This window comes from Bombina bombina, chromosome 2, assembly GCF_027579735.1.
Source record: "Bombina bombina isolate aBomBom1 chromosome 2, aBomBom1.pri, whole genome shotgun sequence".
Taxonomy (NCBI): Eukaryota; Metazoa; Chordata; class Amphibia; order Anura; family Bombinatoridae; genus Bombina; species Bombina bombina.
In genome coordinates, this window is record NC_069500.1 from 179893447 (window position 1) to 179917646 (window position 24200).

Here is a 24200-nt window from a genome sequence, read left to right on the forward strand (position 1 = left end):
GAAAAGGCTTCTTCCGCATAACTCTCCCATACGCTGAATTGTTGAATGATTCACAGTGACACCACCTGCAGCAAGATGATGATGTAGGTCTGTGAGCTATTTTTGACTGTTCTCACCATCCTTTGCCTTTGCCTCTCCGATATTTTACTTCTGGCCTTAACAAGAACTGTGCCTGTGGTCTTCCATTTCCTCACTATGTTCCTCACAGTGGACACTGACAGCTTAAATCTCTGCTATAGCTTTTTGTAGCCTTCCCCTAAACCATAATGTTGAACAAGCTTAGTTTTCAGGTCATTTGAGAGTTGTTTTGAGGCCCCCATGTTGCCACTCTTCAGAGGAGAGTCAAAGAGACAATTGGCCACCTTAAATACCTTTTCTCATGATTGGATGCACCTGAAGTTCAAGGCTTAATGGGCTCACTAAACCAATTGTGTATTCCAATTAATCAGTGCTAGGTAGTTACAGGTATTCAAATCAACAAAATGACAAGGGTGCCCAAATTTATGCACCTGTCTAATTTCATTTTCATGCATATTGCACATTTTCTGTTAATCCAATAAACCTAATTTCACTACTGAAATATTTCCGTCTTCTTCAGTTATTTGATAACTCAAAATGAAATTGCTGATCCAAACACCCAATTATTTATAAATAAAATTCATGGAAATTGTCAGGGGTGCCTAAACTTTTGCATGTATGTGTGTGTATGTACTGTATGTGTGTATAAAATTCCAATCATGAATCAAACCACCGTCTGCAACCACCTGGATGTTTAACTCTCCATTTAATATCCAATGAAAATAACAGTAGCACCAGAGGATTTTTTTCACCAAAGCAATGTCAAATTAATAGGGGACGGTATATTCCCCAAACATCATTAAATTTGACATTGCTTTAGTGAAAATCAGGTGATTATATATGTGTGTGTGTATATGTATGTATATATATAATACACTTACACACACATATAAACGTTACAATAAAGCATGTGAAGTGGAAAATCCAGGCAGTGCATGCCTTGTGTGGATTATATATTCTTTTAGCAGAACCCTGGTATTTGACGGCTGAGGTGAGAGTGCACTCCATTGGGAACCTATATATGAGTTTTATATCCACTTAAATAGTGCACCTATGTGCCATACTCTGCTCTATTTGTTCATGAAAAAAGCAGGCAGGTATTTTAGAAACATAGGGAAGGAAAAGGACACTAATGTAACTCTGATCCAATTATGAATCTGTCTTTGTAGATGGATAGAGCAGGCTGCAGTACAGTGCAAGTACGATGTGGAGATAGTAAATGTGACAGATGATGTTGGGGTTCTTGGTGTAGCTGGACCTCTTTCAAGGAAAGTCCTACAGAAACTTGTATCTGAAGACCTGAGTGATGCTGCCTTTAAATTCCTCCAGTCAAGAAGAATCAACATTGCTGGAATCCCAGTTACAGCTATAAGAATATCATATACAGGTGAGATCACTGTACATAAATCTATTCTTCTAATGTTTAACATTACAGTACATGTATTATATGTCAGAATAGTGCTTATAGAATTAACCAGAGATCAGATCTCTGGTTAATTTTATAAATGTGCCCCAAAATGCCCCCAAAATACAGTGTAGTGTATTTTATTAAAAAGTAAAGATAGCAGCATCTTTATTTTTTAATATAATAACTGAACCAAGGCAGTATTTTGGGTTTAAAGTTGGTGGGATTGGGGTATTAGAATTAAAAAAACGACACTGAAAAGTGCTTTTATATTGCAGTCTATGGAAACTGTTTGTTCCCAGTAAATATATATATATATATATATATATATATACATATATATACAGTATATACTTATATTCATATATATTTACACTTTGCTGCCATCACTGCACTACTTACCCCCTTTGCTGCACCTATGGACGCACACTCTCGTGCAATGAGAATGCATTGCTATTAACTTGTAATACCAGCAATAAATAGAGCTTGCCTTATTTAAAGGAACCAATCTAATCTTGTTACTTGAGTAGACACAGTTAGCCATGGTGATTAATGGAATATGAAACCCAAAATTTTTATAAAGTTTCCAATTTACTTCTATCAAATTTACTTTATTCCCATGATATTCTCTATTGAAGAGATACCTAGGTAGGCATTTGGAGCACTGCATGGCAGGGAATTGTGCTGCAATCTAATGCTCTTGCAAATAGATAAAATTCTTGCAAAACTGCTGCCATAAAGTGCTCCAAAAATGTGCTGGCTCCTAAGCATACATTTCTACTTTTCCACAAAAGATACCAAGAGAACGAAGAACATTTAATAATAGAAATACATTCGAAAGTTGTTTAAAATCACATGCTCTATCTGAATCATAAAAGAAAAAAAAATTGGGTTTCATATCCCTTTAAGTAGTAAAGCATTTTGAAGCCTGATTCCTCTCAGAGTACAGCGAATGTCAGAGGGATGTGAAGAGAGTATCACCTATTGAATGCAATGGTTTTCCTCACAGGAGATCTATTTCATAGGTTCTCTGTTATCAGTCATAGAGATTTATCTCCTACCTCCCTTTTCAGATCGACGATATACTCTCATATACCATTACCTCTACTGATAACTGTTTCAGTACTGGTTTGGCTATCTGCTATATGTGGATGGGTGTCTTTCGGTAAGTATATTTTTATTACTTAAGACACCTCAGCTATGGTTTGGCACTTTATGCATTAATATAAAGTTCTAAATATATGTATTGTACTTATATTTGCCATGAGTCAGGTTCATGTATTTCCTTTTTGCAGACTGTCCGTTTCATATTTGGGGAAAATAAACATATTAAGAAATATTTTTCTTACCTGGGGTTTAAAATTGACTTAATTTTTCTTTGCAAATTGCAGGCAGGAATAGGCCCACGGGTGCGCCAAATGCTAGACTTTATTGTGTGATTCTTGGCACGAGAATTTTTTTGGCGCGAAAGTACGTCCGTTGACGCAAGTTCGTCATTTCTGGCGTCATAGTTGATGCTGAGTTCCTTACACAAGGTTGCGTCGTTAGTGACGCGAGTGTCCGGACGTTGTTGGCGGTAAAAAATTTCAGTTACGTTGTGCGTCATACTTTCTCCAACATAGGTGTGTCCGGTCCACGGCGTCATCCTTACTTGTGGGATATTCTCTTCCCCAACAGGAAATGGCAAAGAGCCCAGCAAAGCTGGTCACATGATCCCTCCTAGGCTCCGCCTACCCCAGTCATTCTCTTTGCCGTTGTACAGGCAACATCTCCACGGAGATGGCTTAGAGTTTTTTTTAAATGGTTCTGAAATGCCCCTACACCAGTCTGAGGGGGCCAGGGAGGTTTTGTCTGAGGGAGAAATTTCAGATTCAGGGAAAATTTCTCAACAAGCTGAACCCGATGTGATTACATTTAAATTTAAGTTGGAACATCTCCGCGCTCTGCTTAAGGAGGTATTATCCACTCTGGATGATTGTGAGAATTTGATCATCCCAGAGAAACTATGTAAAATGGACAAGTTCCTAGAGGTCCCGGGGCTCCCAGAAGCTTTTCCTATACCCAAGCGGGTGGCGGACATTGTAAATAAAGAATGGGAAAGGCCCGGTATTCCTTTCGTCCCTCCCCCCATATTTAAAAAATTGTTTCCTATGGTCGACCCTAGAAAGGACTTATGGCAGACTGTCCCCAAGGTCGAGGGAGCGGTTTCTACTTTAAACAAACGCACCACTATACCCATAGAAGATAGTTGTGCTTTCAAAGATCCTATGGATAAAAAATTAGAAGGTTTGCTTAAAAAGATGTTTGTTCAGCAAGGTTACCTTCTACAACCAATTTCATGCATTGTCCCTGTCACTACAGCCGCGTGTTTCTGGTTCGATGAGCTAGTAAAGGCGATCGATAGTGATTCTCCTCCTTATGAGGAGATTATGGACAGAATCCGTGCTCTCAAATTGGCTAATTCTTTCACCCTAGACGCCACTTTGCAATTGGCTAGGTTAGCGGCGAAGAATTCTGGGTTTGCTATTGTGGCGCGTAGAGCGCTTTGGTTGAAATCTTGGTCAGCGGATGCGTCTTCCAAGAACAAACTCCTTAACATTCCTTTCAAGGGGAAAACGCTGTTTGGCCCTGACTTGAAAGAGATTATCTCTGATATCACTGGGGGTAAGGGCCACGCCCTTCCTCAGGATAGGTCTTTCAAGGCCAAAAATAAACCTAATTTTCGTCCCTTTCGTAGAAACGGACCAGCCCCAAGTGCTACGTCCTCTAAGCAAGAGGGTAATACTTCTCAAGCCAAGCCAGCCTGGAGACCAATGCAAGGCTGGAACAAGGGAAAGCAGGCCAAGAAACCTGCCACTGCTACCAAGACAGCATGAAATGTTGGCCCCCGATCCGGGACCGGATCTGGTGGGGGGCAGACTCTCTCTCTTCGCTCAGGCTTGGGCAAGAGATGTTCTGGATCCTTGGGCACTAGAAATAGTCTCCCAAGGTTATCTTCTGGAATTCAAGGGGCTTCCCCCAAGGGGGAGGTTCCACAGGTCTCAATTGTCTTCAGACCACATAAAGAGACAGGCATTCTTACATTGTGTAGAAGACCTGTTGAAAATGGGAGTGATTCATCCTGTTCCATTAGGAGAACAAGGGATTGGGGTTCTACTCCAATCTGTTCATAGTTCCCAAAAAAGAGGGAACGTTCAGACCAATCTTAGATCTCAAGATCTTAAACAAGTTTCTCAAGGTTCCATCGTTCAAAATGGAAACCATTCGAACAATTCTTCCTTCCATCCAGGAAGGTCAATTCATGACCACGGTGGATTTAAAGGATGCGTATCTACATATTCCTATCCACAAGGAACATCATCGGTTCCTAAGGTTCGCATTCCTGGACAAGCATTACCAGTTCGTGGCGCTTCCTTTCGGATTAGCCACTGCTCCAAGGATTTTCACAAAGGTACTAGGGTCCCTTCTAGCGGTGCTAAGACCAAGGGGCATTGCAGTAGTACCTTACTTGGACGACATTCTGATTCAAACGTCGTCCCTTCCTCAAGCAAAGGCTCACACGGACATAGTCCTGGCCTTTCTCAGATCTCACGGATGGAAAGTGAACGTGGAAAAGAGTTCTCTATCTCCGTCGACAAGGGTTCCCTTCTTGGGAACAATAATAGACTCCTTAGAAATGAGGATTTTTCTGACAGAGGCCAGAAAAACAAAACTTCTAAACTCTTGTCAAACACTTCATTCCGTTCCTCTTCCTTCCATAGCGCAGTGCATGGAAGTAATAGGTTTGATGGTAGCGGCAATGGACATAGTTCCTTTTGCGCGCATTCATCTAAGACCATTACAACTGTGCATGCTCAGTCAGTGGAATGGGGACTATACAGACTTGTCTCCGAAGATACAAGTAAATCAGAGGACCAGAGACTCACTCCGTTGGTGGCTGTCCCTGGACAACCTGTCACAAGGGATGACCTTCCGCAGACCAGAGTGGGTCTTTGTCACGACCGACGCCAGTCTGATGGGCTGGGGCGCGGTCTGGGGATCCCTGAAAGCTCAGGGTCTTTGGTCTCGGGAAGAATCTCTTCTACCGATTAATATTCTGGAACTGAGAGCGATATTCAATGCTCTCAAGGCTTGGCCTCAGCTTGCAAAGGCCAAGTTCATACGGTTTCAATCAGACAACATGACGACTGTTGCGTACATCAACCATCAGGGGGGAACAAGGAGTTCCCTGGCGATGGAAGAAGTGACCAAAATCATTCAATGGGCGGAGACTCACTCCTGCCACCTGTCTGCAATCCACATCCCAGGAGTGGAAAATTGGGAAGCGGATTTTCTGAGTCGTCAGACATTACATCCGGGGGAGTGGGAACTCCATCCGGAAATCTTTGCCCAAATTACTCAACTGTGGGGCATTCCAGACATGGATCTGATGGCCTCTCGGCAGAACTTCAAGGTTCCTTGCTACGGGTCCAGATCCAGGGATCCCAAGGCGACTCTAGTAGATGCACTAGTAGCACCTTGGACCTTCAAACTAGCTTATGTATTCCCGCCGTTTCCTCTCATCCCCAGGCTGGTAGCCAGGATCAATCAGGAGAGGGCATCGGTGATCTTGATAGCTCCTGCGTGGCCACGCAGGACTTGGTATGCAGATCTGGTGAATATGTCATCGGCTCCACCATGGAAGCTACCTTTGAGATGAGACCTTCTTGTTCAAGGTCCGTTCGAACATCCGAATCTGGTCTCACTCCAACTGACTGCTTGGAGATTGAACGCTTGATCTTATCAAAACGAGGGTTCTCAGATTCTGTTATTGATACTCTTGTTCAGGCCAGAAAGCCTGTAACTAGAAAAATTTACCACAAAATATGGAAAAAATATATCTGTTGGTGTGAATCTAAAGGATTCCCTTGGGACAAGGTAAAAATTCCTAAGATTCTATCCTTTCTTCAAGAAGGATTGGAGAAAGGATTATCTGCAAGTTCCTTGAAGGGACAGATTTCTGCCTTGTCTGTGTTACTTCACAAAAAGCTGGCAGCTGTGCCAGATGTTCAAGCCTTTGTTCAGGCTCTGGTTAGAATCAAGCCTGTTTACAAACCTTTGACTCCTCCTTGGAGTCTCAACTTAGTTCTTTCAGTTCTTCAGGGGGTTCCGTTTGAACCCTTACATTCCGTTGATATTAAGTTATTATCTTGGAAAGTTTTGTTTTTGGTTGCAATTTCTTCTGCTAGAAGAGTTTCAGAATTATCTGCTCTGCAGTGTTCTCCTCCTTATCTGGTGTTCCATGCAGATAAGGTGGTTTTACGTACTAAACCTGGTTTTCTTCCAAAAGTTGTTTCTAACAAAAACATTAACCAGGAGATAGTCGTGCCTTCTTTGTGTCCGAAACCAGTTTCGAAGAAGGAACGTTTGTTGCACAATTTGGATGTTGTTCGCGCTCTAAAATTCTATTTAGATGCTACAAAGGATTTTAGACAAACATCTTCCTTGTTTGTTGTTTATTCTGGTAAAAGGAGAGGTCAAAAAGCAACTTCTACCTCTCTCTCTTTTTGGATTAAAAGCATCATCAGATTGGCTTACGAGACTGCCGGACGGCAGCCTCCTGAAAGAATCACAGCTCATTCCACTAGGGCTGTGGCTTCCACATGGGCCTTCAAGAACGAGGCTTCTGTTGATCAGATATGTAGGGCAGCGACTTGGTCTTCACTGCACACTTTTACCAAATTTTACAAGTTTGATACTTTTGCTTCTTCTGAGGCTATTTTTGGGAGAAAGGTTTTGCAAGCCGTGGTGCCTTCCATTTAGGTGACCTGATTTGCTCCCTCCCTTCATCCGTGTCCTAAAGCTTTGGTATTGGTTCCCACAAGTAAGGATGACGCCGTGGACCGGACATACCTATGTTGGAGAAAACAGAATTTATGTTTACCTGATAAATTACTTTCTCCAACGGTGTGTCCGGTCCACGGCCCGCCCTGGTTTTTTAATCAGGTCTGATATTTTATTTTCTTTAACTACAGTCACCACGGTATCATATGGTTTCTCCTATGCAAATATTCCTCCTTAACGTCGGTCGAATGACTGGGGTAGGCGGAGCCTAGGAGGGATCATGTGACCAGCTTTGCTGGGCTCTTTGCCATTTCCTGTTGGGGAAGAGAATATCCCACAAGTAAGGATGACGCCGTGGACCGGACACACCGTTGGAGAAAGTAATTTATCAGGTAAACATAAATTCTGTTTTTTTTCATTATTTTTTCACCCCATTGCTATTTGCCTCTTGCCTTTTTCTATGTCAGAGGGCTATGCTATTTGCATTTTTTCCCATTCCTGAAACTGTCATAAAAGGAAATTGATAATTTTGCTTTATATGTTGTTTTTTCTTTTACATTTTGCAAGATGTCTCAATCTGATCCTGTCTCAGAAGTATCTGTTGGAACTTTGCTGCCTGATATCGGTTCTACCAAAGCTAAGTGCATTTGTTGTAAACTTGTGGAGATCATATCTCTGAATGTCATCTGTAATAGTTGTCATGATAAACTTTTACATGCAGATAATGTGTCCATCAGTAATAGTACATTGCTGGTTGCAGTTCCTTCAACTTCTAATGTACATGATATACCTATGAATTTTAAAGAATTTGTTACTGATTCTATTCAGAAGGCTCTGTCTGCTTTTCCGCCTTCTAATAAACGTAAAAGGTCTTTTAAAACTTCTCATAAGGTTGATGAAATTTCAAATGACCGACAACATAATGAATTATCCTCCTCTAATGAGGATCTATCTGATTCAGAAGATCCTTCCTCAGATATTGACACTGACAAATCTACTTATTTATTTAAAATGGAGTATATTCGTTGTTTATTAAACGAAGTGTTAATTACTTTGGATATTGAGGAAACTAGTTCTCCTGACATTAAAACTAGTAAACGTTTAAATTCTGTTTTTAAACCTCCTGTTGCTACTCCTGAGGTTTTTCCTATTCCTGATGCTATTTCTGATATGATTTCTAAGGAATGGAATAAGCCGGGTACTTCTTTTATTCTTTCTTCAAGGTTTAAAAATTTGTATCCTTTACCAGCAATTTCAATAGAGTTTTGGGAAAAGATCCCCAAAGTTGATGTGGCTATTTCTACTCTTGCTAAACGTACCACTTCTTTTAAAGATCCTTTAGATAGGAAACTTGAATCTTATCTAAGGAAAGCCTATTTATATTCAGGTCATCTTCTCAGGCCTAAAATGTCTTTGGCTGATGTTGCAGCTGCATTAACTTTTTGGTTGGAGAATTTAGCGCAACAAGAATTGGATTCTGACGTATCTAGCATTGTTCACTTATTGCAACATGCCAATCATTGTATTTGTGATGCCATTTTTGATATTATCAAAATTGATATTAGATCCATGTCTTTAGCTATTTTAGCTAGAAGAGCTTTGTGGCTTAAATCTTGGAATGCTGATATGACATCTAAGTCTAGATTTCTATCTCTTTCTTTCCAAGGTAATCATTTATTTGGTTCTCAGTTGGATTCTATTATTTCAACTGTTACTGGGGGGGAGTTTTTTTGCCTCAGGATAAAAAACCGAAGGGTAAATCTAAGGCTTCTAACCGTTTTCGTTACTTTTATCAAAATAAAGAACAAAAACCTAATCCTTCCCCCAAGGAATCTGTTTCCAATTGGAAGCCTTCCTCAAATTGGAATAAATCCATGCCATTTAAGAAACCAAAGTCAGCCCCTAAGTCCGCATGAAGGTGCGGCCCTCATTCCAGCTCAGCTGGTAGGGGGCAGATTGAAGGTTTTTCAAGGATGTTTGGATAAATTCTGTCCAAAATCATTGGATTCAGAACATTGTCTCTCAGGGGTATCGAATAGGATTCAGAGTAAGACCTCCTGTGAGAAGATTTTTTTCTCTCACGTATCCCAGCAAATCGAGTAAAAGCTCAGGCTTTCCTGAAGTGTGTTTCAGACCTGGAGTTATCTGGGGTAATCATGCCAGTTCCTTTTTAGGAACAGGGTCTGGGGTTTTATTCAAATCTATTCATTGTCCCAAAGAAGGAAAATTCATTCAGACCAGTTCTGGATCTGAAAATTTTTAATCGTTATGTAAGAGTACCAACTTTCAAGATGGTAACTATAAGGACTATTCTGCCTTTTGTTCAGCAAGGACATTATATGTCCACAATAGACTTGCAGGATGCATACCTTCATATTCCGATTCATCCTGATCATTATCAGTTCCTGAGATTCTCTTTTCTAGACAAGCATTACCAATTTGTTGCTCTTCCGTTTGGCCTAGCAACAGCTCCAAGAATCTTTTCAAAGGTTCTAGGTGCCCTGCTCTCTGTAACCAGAGAGCAGGGCATTGCGGTGTTTCCTTATTTGGACGATATCTTGGTACTAGCTCAGCCTTTACGTTCTGTAGAATCTCACACGAATCAACTAGTGTTGTTTCTTCGGAAACATGGTTGGAGGATCAATTTACCAAAAAGTTTCTTGATTCCTCAGACAAGGGTCACCTTTTTAGGTTTCCAGATAGATTGAGTGTCCATGACTCTGTCTCTAACAGACAAGTGACGTTTAAAATTGGTTGCAGCCTGTCGGCACCTTCAGTCTCCATCATTCCCTTCAGTGGCTATATGCATGGAAGTTTTAGGTCTCATGACTGCAGCTTCGGACGCGATCCCCTTTGCTCGTTTTCACATGAGACCTCTCCAGCTTTGTATGCTGAATCAATGGTGCAGGAATTATACAAAGATATCACAATTAATATCCTTAAATCCCAATGTTCGACACTTTCTGACGTGGTGGTTAAATCACCAGCGTTTAGTTCAAGGGGCTTCTTTTGTTCGGCCTGGACTGTGATCACAACATATGCAAGTCTTTCAGGTTGGGGATCTCTGATAGCACAAGGGGTTTGGAAATCTCAAGAGGCGAGGTTACCAATCAATATTTTAGAACTCCGTGCAATTCTCAGAGCTCTTCAGTTTTGGCCTCTGTTAAAGAGAGAACCGTTCATTTGTTTTCAGACAGACAATATCACAACAGTGGCATATGTCAATTATCAGGGTGGGACTCACAGTCCCCAAGCTATGAAAGAAGTATCTCGGATACTTGCTTGGGCGGAATCCAGCTCCTGTCTAATTTCTGCGGTGCATATCCCAGGTGTAGACAATTGGGAGGCGGATTATCTCAGCCATCGGACTTTTTACATCCGGGGGGAGTGGTCTCTCCATCCAGATGTGTTTTCTCAGATTGTTCAGATGTGGGGTCTTCCAGCGATAGATCTGATGGCCTCTCATCTAAACAAGAAACTTCCCAGATACCTGTCCAGGTTCAGGGATTTTCAGGCGGAAGCAGTGGATGCATTGACACTTCCTTGGTGTTAGCAACCTGCTTATATTTTCCCGCCTCTAGTTCTTCTTCCAAGAGTGATCTCAAAAATCTTCATGGAACAATCGTTTGTGTTGCTGGTGGCTCCAGCATGGCCTCACAGGTTTTGGTATGAGGATCTTGTTCGGATGTCCAGTTGCCAACCTTGGCCACTTCCGTTAAGGCCGGACCTATTGTCTCAAGGTCCGTTTTTCCATCAGGATCTCAAATCATTAAATTTGAAGATGTGGAAATTGAACGCCTAGTGCCAAGTCATAGAGGTTTCTCTGACTCAGTGATTAATACTATGTTACAAGCTCGTAAATCTGTCTCTAGAAAGATTTATTATCGAGTTTGGAAGACTTACATTTTATGGTGTTCTTCTCATAAATTTTCTTGACATTCTTTTAGAATTCCTAGAATTTTACAGTTTCTTTAGGATCGTTTGGATAAGGGTTTGTCTGCAAGTTCCTTGAAGGGACAAATCTCTGCTCTTTCTGTTTTATTTCACAGAAAGATTGCCAAACTTCCTGATATTCACTGTTTTGTACAGGCTTTGGTTCGTAGGAAGCCTGTCATTAAATCAATCTCTCCTCCTTGGAGTCTTAATTTGGTTTTGAGGGCTTTACAGGCTCCTCCATTTGAGCCTATGCATTCTTTGGACATGAAACTACTTTCTTGGAAAGTGTTGTTCCTTTTGGCCATCTCTTCTGCTAGAAAAGTTTCTGAGCTATCTGCTCTTTCTTGTGAATCTCCTTTTCTGATTTTTCATCAGGATAAGGCGGTTTTGCGGACTTTATTTAAATTTTTACCTAAGATTGTGAATTCTAACAACATTAGTAGAGAAATTGTTGTCCCCTTTTTGTGTCCTAATCCTAAGAATTCTTTGGAAAGATCCTTACATTCTTTGGATGTGGTGAGAGCTTTGAAATATTATGTTGAAGCTACTAAAGATTTCAGGAAGACTTCTAGTCTATTTGTTATATGTTCTGGTTCTAGGAAAGGTCAGAAGGCTTCTGCTATTTCTTTGGCTTCTTGGTTAAAGCTTTTGATTCATCAAGCTTATTTGGAGTCGGGTCAGGCCCCGCCTCAGAGAATTACAGCTCATTCTCCTAGATCAGTCTCCACTTCGTTGATCAGATTTGCAAAGCGGCAACTTGGTCCTCTTTGCATACATTTACTGAATTCTACCGTTTTGATGCATTTGCTTCTTCAGAAGAAGTTTTTGGTAGAAAAGTTCTTCAGGCAGCTGTTTCAGTTTGATTCTTCTGCTAATGGTTTTTTTTCTTTTTTTTTTTTCAAAAAAGTGCTTTATTGTATCAAGTTGTAGCATACAGTATTCAAACAAGTTAGAGTGCAGAAAAAACATATAAAGACTCAATCCTAATACAGGTTATTACAAAAAACAAAGATTCTGCTGTGTAGGTAGTGAGAATGCTCTTGATGGGGTTCAATTTAACTCTCTCTTAAGGGGGAACATTCTGAATTGCCTGTACAACTGGACACATCTTCCATTATAACTTTTAACCTTATAAACATAAAACACGTTCAGAATATGATAAAAAAGAAAGGAAAATATGTAGAAAATGAGAAAAGAGATTATGTGATTTGGTAAAAGCAAATTCCAACAATCATAAATCATAAAGTTCCAAAAAGGTCTGTTGTAGTCTGTGAGTGTCAGGGCTTAGTGGGGAATGTGTGGGGCATCGGCGGGCTCTAGAGAGTGGATGTATTCTTCCCAGAGCAGGCGGATGGATAGAATCTCATCTATTTTACTCAATTTTGTATAGTGGTATTGCTCTAGTTCTATGGCGGTAGTTACTCTATTTCGCCAGAACTGTATAGATGGTAGGGTGGATTGCTTCCAGTTGTATGGGATATACCGTTTAGCCATATTAATCATTATCGTAGTAAGCTTTAATCGCAGCTTACATGTTATTTGTGGGAGGAAGTTGAAGAGGAAGGGCCAGGGGGTAAGGGGTAGGGAAGTCCCTGTCACCGATTGTATTTCTGTTCTGATATCTGACCAATATGCCTGTGCCACTGGGCATGTCCACCACAGATGGGTGAAGGTACCCCGTTGTGTACACCCTCTCCAGCAGCTGGTATTAGTGTGTGGGAATAACCTACCCAGTCTATCAGGAGTGTAGTGCCACCTACAGAGGAGTTTTGTGTTCATTTCCGCAATATTCATGGAAGATGCGGAGGAGCTCATGCATTTATATATAATCTTCCACATTTTGGGTGGTTGTTGTTCATTAAGCTCTTTTTCCCAGCTGCTGGCATGGGATGGGAGACAACTTGACCGGTCTGTTTGTAGTAATTTTTATGAAATGGAAAGAATGCCCGTTGCCGGGAAGGGCAAATGGCATATGGATTCAAATGGCATTAAGGGACGAGTCAGGTTTTGTCTCTCTGTGTGTGGGGCGATGTAGTGGGTAAGTTGGTGGTGAGCTAACCAGTTTTTGGGGGTGAATCCCAGTATTTCAACTACTTCCTCTCTTGGTTTCAACTTGCTATTCTGCAAAAGGGAATAGTGCGGTATCGCGTGTGTTAGATCAGTGTTGTCAGTGTGATGGGAAGTAAATTGGAATGGGACTGTGGGGTTATCTATGATGGGTGTCAGAGGGGAGTAGGGTGTAGAGATAGATCTATGTCTCCTTAGGATTTTCCCCCATACATTAAATGTCTCTCTCACCACGGTAGGGAGCTCTGGTACCCCTTTGTCTCGTTGCGCTGTAAGCCAACATCTGCCTCCTAATTGTCCCTCTCCCGCGAGTGTGTGTTCTAAGCCCACCCATTCCTTGTGGCGACTGTTTTTACACCAGTCGGTTATTCTAGTCATGTAGGTAGCATATCGGTATAATAATATATTCGGGACTCCGAGACCTCCCTCTAGTTTAGAACGATACAGGGTTTGTGTGGTGATCCTAGGGCGCTTATGGCTCCAGATGTAGGAATTAATGAGTTTTTGTAGGGAGTGGATGATGGAGTCATGGATGGGAGTGGGTATTGCCTGTAAAACATACAGTATTTTGGGGAGTATTATCATTTTAATAGCGTTCACTCTTCCCAACCAAGAGATTGGTTTATTGGACCATGAAGATAAAGTAGCTTTAATGTGATTTTTCAAAGGGTTGAAGTTTAAGGAAATTATCTCCTGTAGGTTTGGTGTAACCAAAATTCCTAGATATTTCAGTGCTTTAGGTTGATGTTTAAACTTGTGCGAGTGCAGTATATGTAGGTCTTCGGGGTGTGTGTCTAGACTTATAAATTCTGATTTTGTATTATTTATGCGGAAGTTAGACAACATTCCATATCTCTGAAACAGAAGCATCAGGGAGGGAACAGATGTAGGGAGGTTCGTAAGTGTGAGTATGACATTGTCTGCATATAAGGAGACCTTGTATTCTTTTTGTCCTATAGTAATACCGGAAATCTGGGGGGTTGTCCTAATGTAAGTAGCCAGAATCTCCATTGCCAAAATGAACAGTGTTGGTGAGAGTGGACATCCCTGTCTAGTACCGTTGTTTATGTCAAAGGGGCGTGATAAGGAGTCATTCAATTTTATTTTCGCTCTGGGGTTATTATATAATGCAAAAATCATGTGGATGAATTGATCATCGAATCCAAATTTTCTTAAGGTCTGGATCAGAAAAGGCCAACTAAGACGGTCGAACGCCTTTTCGGCATCAAGTGAAAGGATTATAGACGGAATATGGTGAGTTTTGGCATAGTCTATGATATTAATTATTTTAGTGGTGTTGTCACGGGCTTCCCTACGTGGGGTGAAACCTACTTGGTTAGTGTGTATAAGATCTGGGATAATTTTGTTCAATCGGGTGGTCAAAATTTTAGCATATAGTTTAATGTCTAAATTTAACAGTGATATGGGCCGGAAATTAGAGGGTATCGTAGCCGGTTTGCCGGGTTTGGGTAGCACTACCACATGTGCCTCTAACATGGAGGGTGGGAATTGTGCTCCATCTATTATAGCGTTAAACAATTTCGTCAGGTGGGGTGTTATAGTATCTTTAAACGTTTGATAGTATTTAGCGGAGAGCCCATCTGGACCTGGGCTTTTCCCTGATTTTAGCTCTTGAATTGCAAGCATAACTTCTTGCGGGGTGATGTGCGATGTGATGTCTTTCAGTTGTGTAGCATCTATAGATGGGAGCTGACACTCCTGAAGGAATTTATGGGTAGCTTGTGACAGCTGGTCTGCGGGAATCTCAGAGTGGATATTGTAAAGAGATGAGTAATAAGTGTGGAATGCTTGAAGGATGTCTGGGGTGGTTTTGAGAGGGGGTTGGTTTGGAATGTGTATTTCAGAAATATATGATTTGAGTTTTCTCTTTCTGAGTGATCTCGCTAATTATTTCCCCTCTTCTGCTAATGTTTTAAGTTTTTCTTGCCATTATAGAATAAACTTATAATTTGGGTTGTGGATTATTTTTTTCAGCGGAAAATGGCCGTTCTTTATTTTTATCCCTCCCTCTCTAGTGACTCTTGAGTGGATTTCCCCATCTTGGGTATTGATATCCCATAAGTCACTAGCTCATGGACTCTTGCCAATTACATGAAAGAAAACATAATTTATGTAAGAATTTACCTGATAAATTCATTTCTTTCATATTGGCAAGAGTCCATGAGGCCCACCCTTTTTATGGTGGTTATGATTTTTTTGTATAAAGCACAATTATTTCCAAATTCCTTTGTTGATGCTTTTTACTCCTTTCTTTATCACCCCACTACTTGGCTATTCGTTAAACTGAATTGTGGGTGTGGTGAGGCCATTTTGAGGTTTGGGAAACTTTGCCCCTCCTGGTAGGATTGTATATCCCATACGTCACTAGCTCATGGACTCTTGCCTATATGAAAGAAATGACTTTATCAGGTAAGTTCTTACATAAATTATGTTTTTTCTTTCTTGATTCAGACAGAGAATACAATTTTTAAAATATTTCCAGTTTACTTCGTTTATCAAATTTGTGTCGTTGTTATGTTATTCTTTGTTAAAGAAATATCCAGATAGGTAGCATCCTCATGTTTGCAGCACGACATGACAGGAAATAGTGCTGCCATCTAGGGCTCTTGCTAATGTATTACATTGTTGAAAAACTCCTGCAATATAGTGCTGCAGATACGTGCACACTCCTGAACGTGTCTTCCTGCTTTTTAACAAAGAATAAAAACAAATGAAGACAATTTGATAATATAAGTAAATTGGAAAGTTTTTTAAAATTGCATTCTCTTTTGAAATCATGAAAGAGAAACATTTTGGGTTTTATGTCCCTTTAATTTTTTTGCCTTGGAAATTACTCCCTTCATAATATACAGTATATGCTTTGGGTTGAATATTTATTCAATCTACTGTAATTCAGCACAACAAAATATCTGCAATAAGTTGCATGACGGATATTTTTCATGCTAGTTTTTTCAGTCTAGTTCATAAACTGATGCATATAAATATAGAGATTTGGTCTGGGCTTATAATATTCTGACTGGTTAATGTCAGATGAATCTAATGTTTGGCATTCTGTGCTTAGTAAATGTTCTTATGTAATGTTTCATGTGTTTCTTTTCTTGGAATCTTTATTTTTAGTAAAAATCCTGATAAAGTTTGATTTATTATCATGAGAAATAAGATGATCAGGTCTCACACTTGTTACTAGGTGAGCTTGGCTGGGAGCTGTACCACAGCAGGGAAGACACATCTGCTCTGTACAATAGCATCATGGAAGCCGGTCAGGAAGAAGGAATTGACAACTTTGGAACGTATGCAATGAACGCACTGAGGCTGGAAAAAGCATTCCGTGCCTGGGGAGCAGAGGTAGAATATGTGTACTTCTTTTTACCTAAAAAAATATTACTACCTCTTTATTTAATATCTGTTGATTTTATTATTTAAAGGGAAAGTCTACACCTTAGTCATCTTAACGTCTTACCTTAGATTAAGCTGCAAATAGCCTCCTGCACCCTTTCTATATCATGCTGCAGTAACAGTAAAAAAGTTATTTTAAAATGAATATTGTTTCTGGCCAGTTTGAAATGCCTGCCAAGCTTAGCCCACTGATCACATCACAATCTGGGCTGCATCTATGCACTCTGCTGAATAGCTTTGACAGTCTGTTGAATCCAACTAGTGAGCCTTTTGGGATTGGATGTCATATGCACCCCAGATCATGATGTCATCACTGGGCTGAACTTGGCAGCCATTTTAAACTGGCCAGAAACAATATTCATTTAAAAAAAACCTTTTTTTACTGTTACTGCTGCATGATATAGAAAAGGTGCAGGAGGCTATTTGACTTTAAGATGACTAAGGTGTAGACTGTCCCTTTAATATAACATATAATTAATAATGTAAACTAGTTTTAGAGGTTATATATTTCTGTTAGTCACAAGTAGCTGTCACTAAAGAGGAAGTGGACTTGGGAATTATTATTTCAGATAATTTGACACTTAGTAAACAATGCAGTATTTCAGCGAGTAAGGCCAGTAGAATACTTGTTGTATAGGTAGAGGGATTTGCAGCAGGAATAGTAAGGTTCTTATGCCACTTTACAAATGACTTGTTAGGCTACATCTTGAGTATTGTGTGCAGTTCTGGAGTCTATGGGGCCAATTTATCAAAGTGCAGTGGACATAATCCGCTGTAGCGGATCATGTCCGCCGCACATCGTTAAATGCCGTTGGCATTTATCATTGCACAAGCATTTCTTGTGAAAAGCTTGTGCAATGCCGCCCCCAGCAGATTTGTGGCCAATCGGCAGCTAGAAGGGGTGTCAATCAACTCTATTAGGCTGATTGCTGTCCGCCGCATCACAGGTTGCATCTTCAGGTTTGTGTATATGAAGGTAACTGGTTTTGTGTTTTTAAACCACAGCTTATTACAATGGGTTGAGCTTCAGGTAATATAAGATATCATTATATTATCACTTTGTGTACACACACTAGCTTCCTTATCTTATATTTGTCTGGAAAACTAAAGCTCAATACATAGAGAGAACAATAAAAAAATATAATTTTATTACTTAACTATTCTGCACCCCACTGTGAGTTTAATTTATTCTGCTTGCTGTGTTTACTTGGGCTATTCAATAGCTGAGACTCCAGTATCAAAACTTTCAGTATAGGTTGGGAAACTACAAGCTAAATCAGCTATTTCAAAGGCCAAAATAGGGGTAAAGGAGCTACTTGGAAACAATTTAATACACTCCAGCAGGTAAAATGAATCATTGTGAACAATTTAAATGGGAGAACATTTTTGGGTCAACTGTCCCTTTTAAGGCTTTTGACTTTATGGTAGTTTAGGTTTGTCAGTAATATACTTTCTCCTGACTGCAATAAATTGCAGCTACTTGTATAGAAGGCTTGCATTCTGTGTATTAGCAGCACTGTGCATTAGAACATATTAGTTAATATTAACAGTTAAGAATTACTATGTAATAGGAAAAAACAGCAAAGGCCTGTTGTGTATGGCTCAGTAGCTTGGCACATAGCCATCTGTCAATGGTTTTCCAGTCTTCTGTCTGCCGTCATCAAAAATATTTATTATAGTTGTGTGCGCTACATAACACTTTGGTAAGTAGAATACACTTTCACTAAAGTTCAATAAGTCAACTCCAAATTTCTGAACTTGGTAATTTAAGAAACTGATATCACTGTTTCAAGCCCATTTTATTAAATAGTGAAGTAGTTACTAAATCTGGTATATAAGACTCTTGCATCGTAACTAAGGACTTTTGAATAATGCTGGTATCACAAGATCAAGATAATGCATAATTAAAGGGATACTAAAGCCACATTTTTTTTATTTCGTGATTCAGATAGAGCATGCCGTTTTAAGCAACTTTCTAATTTACTCCTCCTATCAATTTTCTTCGTTCTCTTGCTATCTTTGTTTAAAAAGCAGGAATTTAAAGCTTAGGAGCCAGCCTATTTTAGGTTCAGCACCTTGCATAGCGCTTGCTTATTGGTGACTCCATTTCACAAACCGAAAAGCAAGCATAACCAAGGGTCTGAACCAAAAATAGTCCGGCTCTTTAGCTTTAAATTCCTGCTTTTTAAATAAAGATAGCAGGAGAACGAATAAAAATTGATAATAGGAGTAAATTAGAAAGTTGCTTAAAATTGCATGCTCTATCTGAATCATTAAATGAAAAAATGGGTTTAGTGTCCCTTTAAACTGAAATGTTTAATTTAAAATGTGAATAATTCATTTTTACTATTGGGACAGTGGTAAGAAAAAGGTTTGGGAACCACTGGTCTAAGCGGTTGCTGTCTAACGCCACCTATCCATTTAGTTGTTTGCTCTCAGACCATAACCAGTTGTAAAGTTTCAAATGAAGCCATTCATACCAGAATAGTAATATATGTACACCACCTCCTGCAAGTGGAGCAGTCTGCAACATTCCGAATGGTAGCAAAAAAGTAGCTTTGTACCCTTGCCATTGTCATTGGTAGTCTGATCCAGCCAGGCCCGGCGCTTGCATAAGGAACCCTAAGCAGCTGTCTTAGGGTGCCCAAGCAGGGGGGCGCAAAGCTAGAGCGGCAATACATTGATATTTAAAAAAATATATATTAGTTGCTGCACAATCTGCAGCAACTAATATATATATATTTTTAAATATCAATGTAAGTATTGCCGCTCTCACTTTGCAGACTACAGAGCGCCAAAATATGCAGACCCACCCACTAGGACACCGGGTGGCGGACTCCATGCAGCAGAGACGCTTCCGGTTACTTGTCCAGTGAGTGGAGTTTGTGCACGCAAAGCAGGAGCCCCCCTAGCCGAAGGCCCTCACCTCTCAGCCATGTGGGGGAATCTCAATTAGCAGTGCTCTGTCCTGTCCAGTCCATGAACTGCTGTGGAGGATGATCATACAGCAGATTGCTAAACCGTTATCTTACAGTCTGTGCGAGTGCGACACTGGTCTGAGACCATGATAGCTGCTGGCTGCTGCTTGAGAGAACATAAGAGCAACTTAACAGGTTCAGCAGTTCATTATTGAAAATGTTTAGAGCCATAAGCCATTGCTTTTTGATGCCGCTTGTTTCTGTGTGATGTTACCACTGATGTGTTATGTGGCTATACCATTGTTTGATTTTTATGCAGCGCTACCACTGTCTGATTTGCTATGTATCGCTACTACTGTTTGATTTGTTATGCTGTGCTTAGTGTGCTACCACTGTTTGATTTATTTTTTGGCGCATCCATTGTTTGATTTGCTATGCGGCGCTACCACTGTTTGATTTGTTATGGGGGGGGCAGCAAAATGTATCCTCGCCTGTGTGGCCAAAAATCCAAGCACCGGCCCTGGATCCAGCAGTGCCTATAAAGTGAGTGGGGATTTAATGACTCATAAGGTATAATATGTAATATAGATGTCCTAGGGAATAGAATTGCTGTAGGAATGTTTGAGTCTGTGTATTAATAAAGTTTTTTTTATTAATTTGGCAGATGAACTGTGACACTAACCCTTTGGAAGCAGGACTCCAGAATTTTATAAAGTTGAATAAGGTAAGAAAAAAATGATATAAAAATATATTTTACATTTAAACAGGAATGTTTTTCTGGTATAGAGGCTTACAGCCTTTTTCTTCCTAATGGGAAAGAGTCAACAGCCGCATTCATTACTTTTGGGAAATAAGAACCTGGCCACCAAGAGGAGGCAAAGACACCCCAGCCAAAGACTTAAATACTCCTCCCACTTCCCTCATCCCCCAGTCATTCTTTGCCTTTCGTCCCAGGAGGTTGGCAGAGAAGTGTCAGAATTTGTTTTGTCTCTTATGGAGGGTACTACTCTTCACAATGGGACAGGAGTTTTAAGTAGCCCTATAAGCTTCTCAATGAGGGCCTGGGTGAAAGTTAGAGTCCGGAGATGCAGGGAGAGCTCTCCTCTGCGACACCATCCCGACTCATATTAACAGCTCCTACAGCTATCGGCGTTGACGAGTTTCGCAGATTGCTTTCTTCTCTCAAGTCCATGTCAGGAGCGATGCTACTAACCTGTCACACTTGAAGGGCCGTGTTCCTGTTCCATGGCGTAGATTCTGGTAAGATTGTTTTATTTTTTATTATATAATGTTAACACAGAAGACAGGGTCACAGTGTGGCGCCTTTTATCTTTATAGAATCAAGGGTTAATATGTCCTTAGGGGGATTATTGAACAGGAGGCCCAACTCACATTAGGCCAACAGAGGAAGACCAAAAGTTATCATAAAAAACAGCTAGCCAGTACACAGTCAATGTGCAATAGCTGCAGCTGGTCACATTCTGCAACCCATCCGCTGCAAGGCAGCTGAACTACCCAATAAACTACTAGCTGCCGAGAACAATTCCCAGGGCCTTAAAAGAAAAAGGCCAAACCGCCCAACTCGGCGGCAAGAGGGCGTAAGCCCACCAACCCTCAACTACATGGGGAGGAGTTTTCTCTGTGGACTCTTTCCCATTAGGAAGAAAAAAATAAATTATGCTTACTTGATAATTTCATTTTCTTTCGTGGGAAAGAGTCCACAGCCCCACGCCCATTTTTTTTTTTATGAAAGTTTTTTTTAATTGACTTTTGAATGTTATTACATACAGCATCTTAAATAACAGTTAGAAACATAAAAACAAAAAATACAAATACAATAACATTGCAGCCTTCAAGTGATTGAATATGTGAGTTTTCCACACAAGACAAGAGTAATTTTGGTTTATCGACCTTTCAGTAACATTCCAAAATATAATGGTGTGTTAATTCCGCTTTCCATCTAGCCTGACTCAATCTCAATCAAGATCAAATCCCTATTTCCTCCCCCCCCTCATCTCTACCCGTTCATCTTGCTCCTGAAGACTCAATTATCTCACTCATTGGGGCACTCTAACCGGATTGTTTCCTACTGATCTTGTTGGTTTGCTAGGATTCTAGCTCTATTTTCTTTTTCAGTATACATAATATATGGTTCCCACTGTTGTATAAACTTATCCCTGGTATTAAGAAGCTCTGCCGAGGCGCTACTCATTGTAAAGTGATAATCTATTCTCCTTTTAATATATTCAAATGAGGGTGGATCCACCTTCCAAAATCTAGCTATGATTACTCTCACAACCGTGCAGATCAAGGCTATTAGCTTGTGATGTCTTTTCACTATTATCTGGAGGAAAATGAAGCAAAGCCTGTTCAGGGGTAAGTGTGATATTAGTTTCTAGAATTAGGCTTAGATACCTTGAAGTCTGATTCCAAATCTCTGTAACCTTTCCACAATGCCACCACATGTGTAAGTATGTCCCTTCCTCCCCACAACCCCTGTAGCACAAGTGTACAAGCACACAACCCCTGTAGCACAAGCACAGTTACATGTAACATGTTTTATGGCACTGGTTCTTCATTAGAGCGAACAGCAGCAACAGTTACATGTAACGTGTTTTATGGCACTGGTTCTTCATTAGAGCGAACAGCAGCAACAGTTACATGTAACGTGTTTTATGGCACTGGTTCTTCATTAGCGCGAACAGCAGCAACAGTTACATGTAATGTGTTTTATGGCACTGGTTCTTCATTAGAGCGAACAGCAGCAACAGTTACATGTAACATGTTTTATGGCACTGGTTCTTCATTAGAGCGAACAGTAGCAACAGTTACATGTAACGTGTTTTATGGCACTGGTTCTTCATTAGCGCGAACAACAGCAACAGTTACATGTAACGTGTTTTATGGCACTGGTTCTTCATTAGAGCGAACAGCAGCAACAGTTGCATGTAACGTGTTTTATGGCACTAGTTCTTCATTAGAGCGAACAGCAGCAACAGTTACATGTAACGTGTTTTATGGCACTGGTTCTTCATTAGAGCGAACAGCAGCAACAGTTACATGTAACGTGTTTTATGGCACTGGTTCTTCATTAGAGCGAACAGCAGCAACAGTTACATGTAACGTGTTTTATGGCACTGGTTCTTCATTAGAGCGAACAGCAGCAACAGTTACATGTAACGTGTTTTATGGCACTAGTTCTTCATTAGAGCGAACAGCACCAACAGTTACATGTAACATGTTTTATGGCACTGGTTCTTCATTAGAGCGAACAGCAGCAACAGTTACATGTAATGTGTTTTATGGCACTAGTTCTTCATTAGAGCGAACAGCAGCAACAGTTACATGTAACATGTTTTATGGCACTGGTTCTTCATTAGAGCGAACAGCAGCAACAGTTACATGTAACGTGTTTTATGGCACTGGTTCTTCATTAGCGCGAACAGCAGCAACAGTTACATGTAATGTGTTTTATGGCACTGGTTCTTCATTAGAGCGAACAGCAGCAACAGTTACATGTAACATGTTTTATGGCACTGGTTCTTCATTAGAGCGAACAGTAGCAACAGTTACATGTAACGTGTTTTATGGCACTGGTTCTTCATTAGCGCGAACAACAGCAACAGTTACATGTAACGTGTTTTATGGCACTGGTTCTTCATTAGAGCGAACAGCAGCAACAGTTGCATGTAACGTGTTTTATGGCACTAGTTCTTCATTAGAGCGAACAGCAGCAACAGTTACATGTAACGTGTTTTATGGCACTGGTTCTTCATTAGAGCGAACAGCAGCAACAGTTACATGTAACGTGTTTTATGGCACTGGTTCTTCATTAGAGCGAACAGCAGCAACAGTTACATGTAACGTGTTTTATGGCACTGGTTTTTCATTAGAGCGAACAGCAGCAACAGTTACATGTAACGTGTTTTATGGCACTAGTTCTTCATTAGAGCGAACAGCACCAACAGTTACATGTAACATGTTTTATGGCACTGGTTCTTCATTAGAGCGAACAGCAGCAACAGTTACATGTAACGTGTTTTATGGCACTGGTTCTTCATTAGAGCGAACAGCAGCAACAGTTACATGTAACGTGTTTTATGGCACTGGTTCTTCATTAGAGCGAACAGCAGCAACAGTTGCATGTAACGTGTTTTATGGCACTGGTTCTTCATTAGAGCGAACAGCAGCAACAGTTACATGTAACGTGTTTTATGGCACTGGTTCTTCATTAGAGCGAACAGCAGCAACAGTTACATGTAACGTGTTTTATGGCACTGGTTCTTCATTAGAGCGAACAGCAGCAACAGTTACATGTAACGTGTTTTATGGCACTGGTTCTTCATTAGAGCGAACAGCAGCAACAGTTACATGTAACGTGTTTTATGGCAATGGTTCTTCATTAGAGCGAACAGCAGCAACAGTTACATGTAATGTGTTTTATGGCACTGGTTCTTCATTAGAGCGAACAGCAGCAACAGTTACATGTAACATGTTTTATGGCACTGGTTCTTCATTAGAGCGAACAGCAGCAACAGTTACATGTAACGTGTTTT

At 40.4% G+C, this 24200-nt stretch overlaps 1 protein-coding gene across 1 annotated transcript in view; it reads left to right on the forward strand.

Moving 5' to 3' along the window:
• Window positions 1–24200, forward strand: part of DMGDH (dimethylglycine dehydrogenase) — a 271725-nt gene that overhangs the window by 184967 nt on the left and 62558 nt on the right. Inside the window, exons 12-14 of the mRNA XM_053701370.1 lie at window positions 1248–1465; window positions 16518–16675; window positions 20309–20368. Coding sequence (XP_053557345.1) covers window positions 1248–1465; window positions 16518–16675; window positions 20309–20368 — 436 coding nt within the window. The remainder of the gene's footprint in view (window positions 1–1247; window positions 1466–16517; window positions 16676–20308; window positions 20369–24200) is intronic.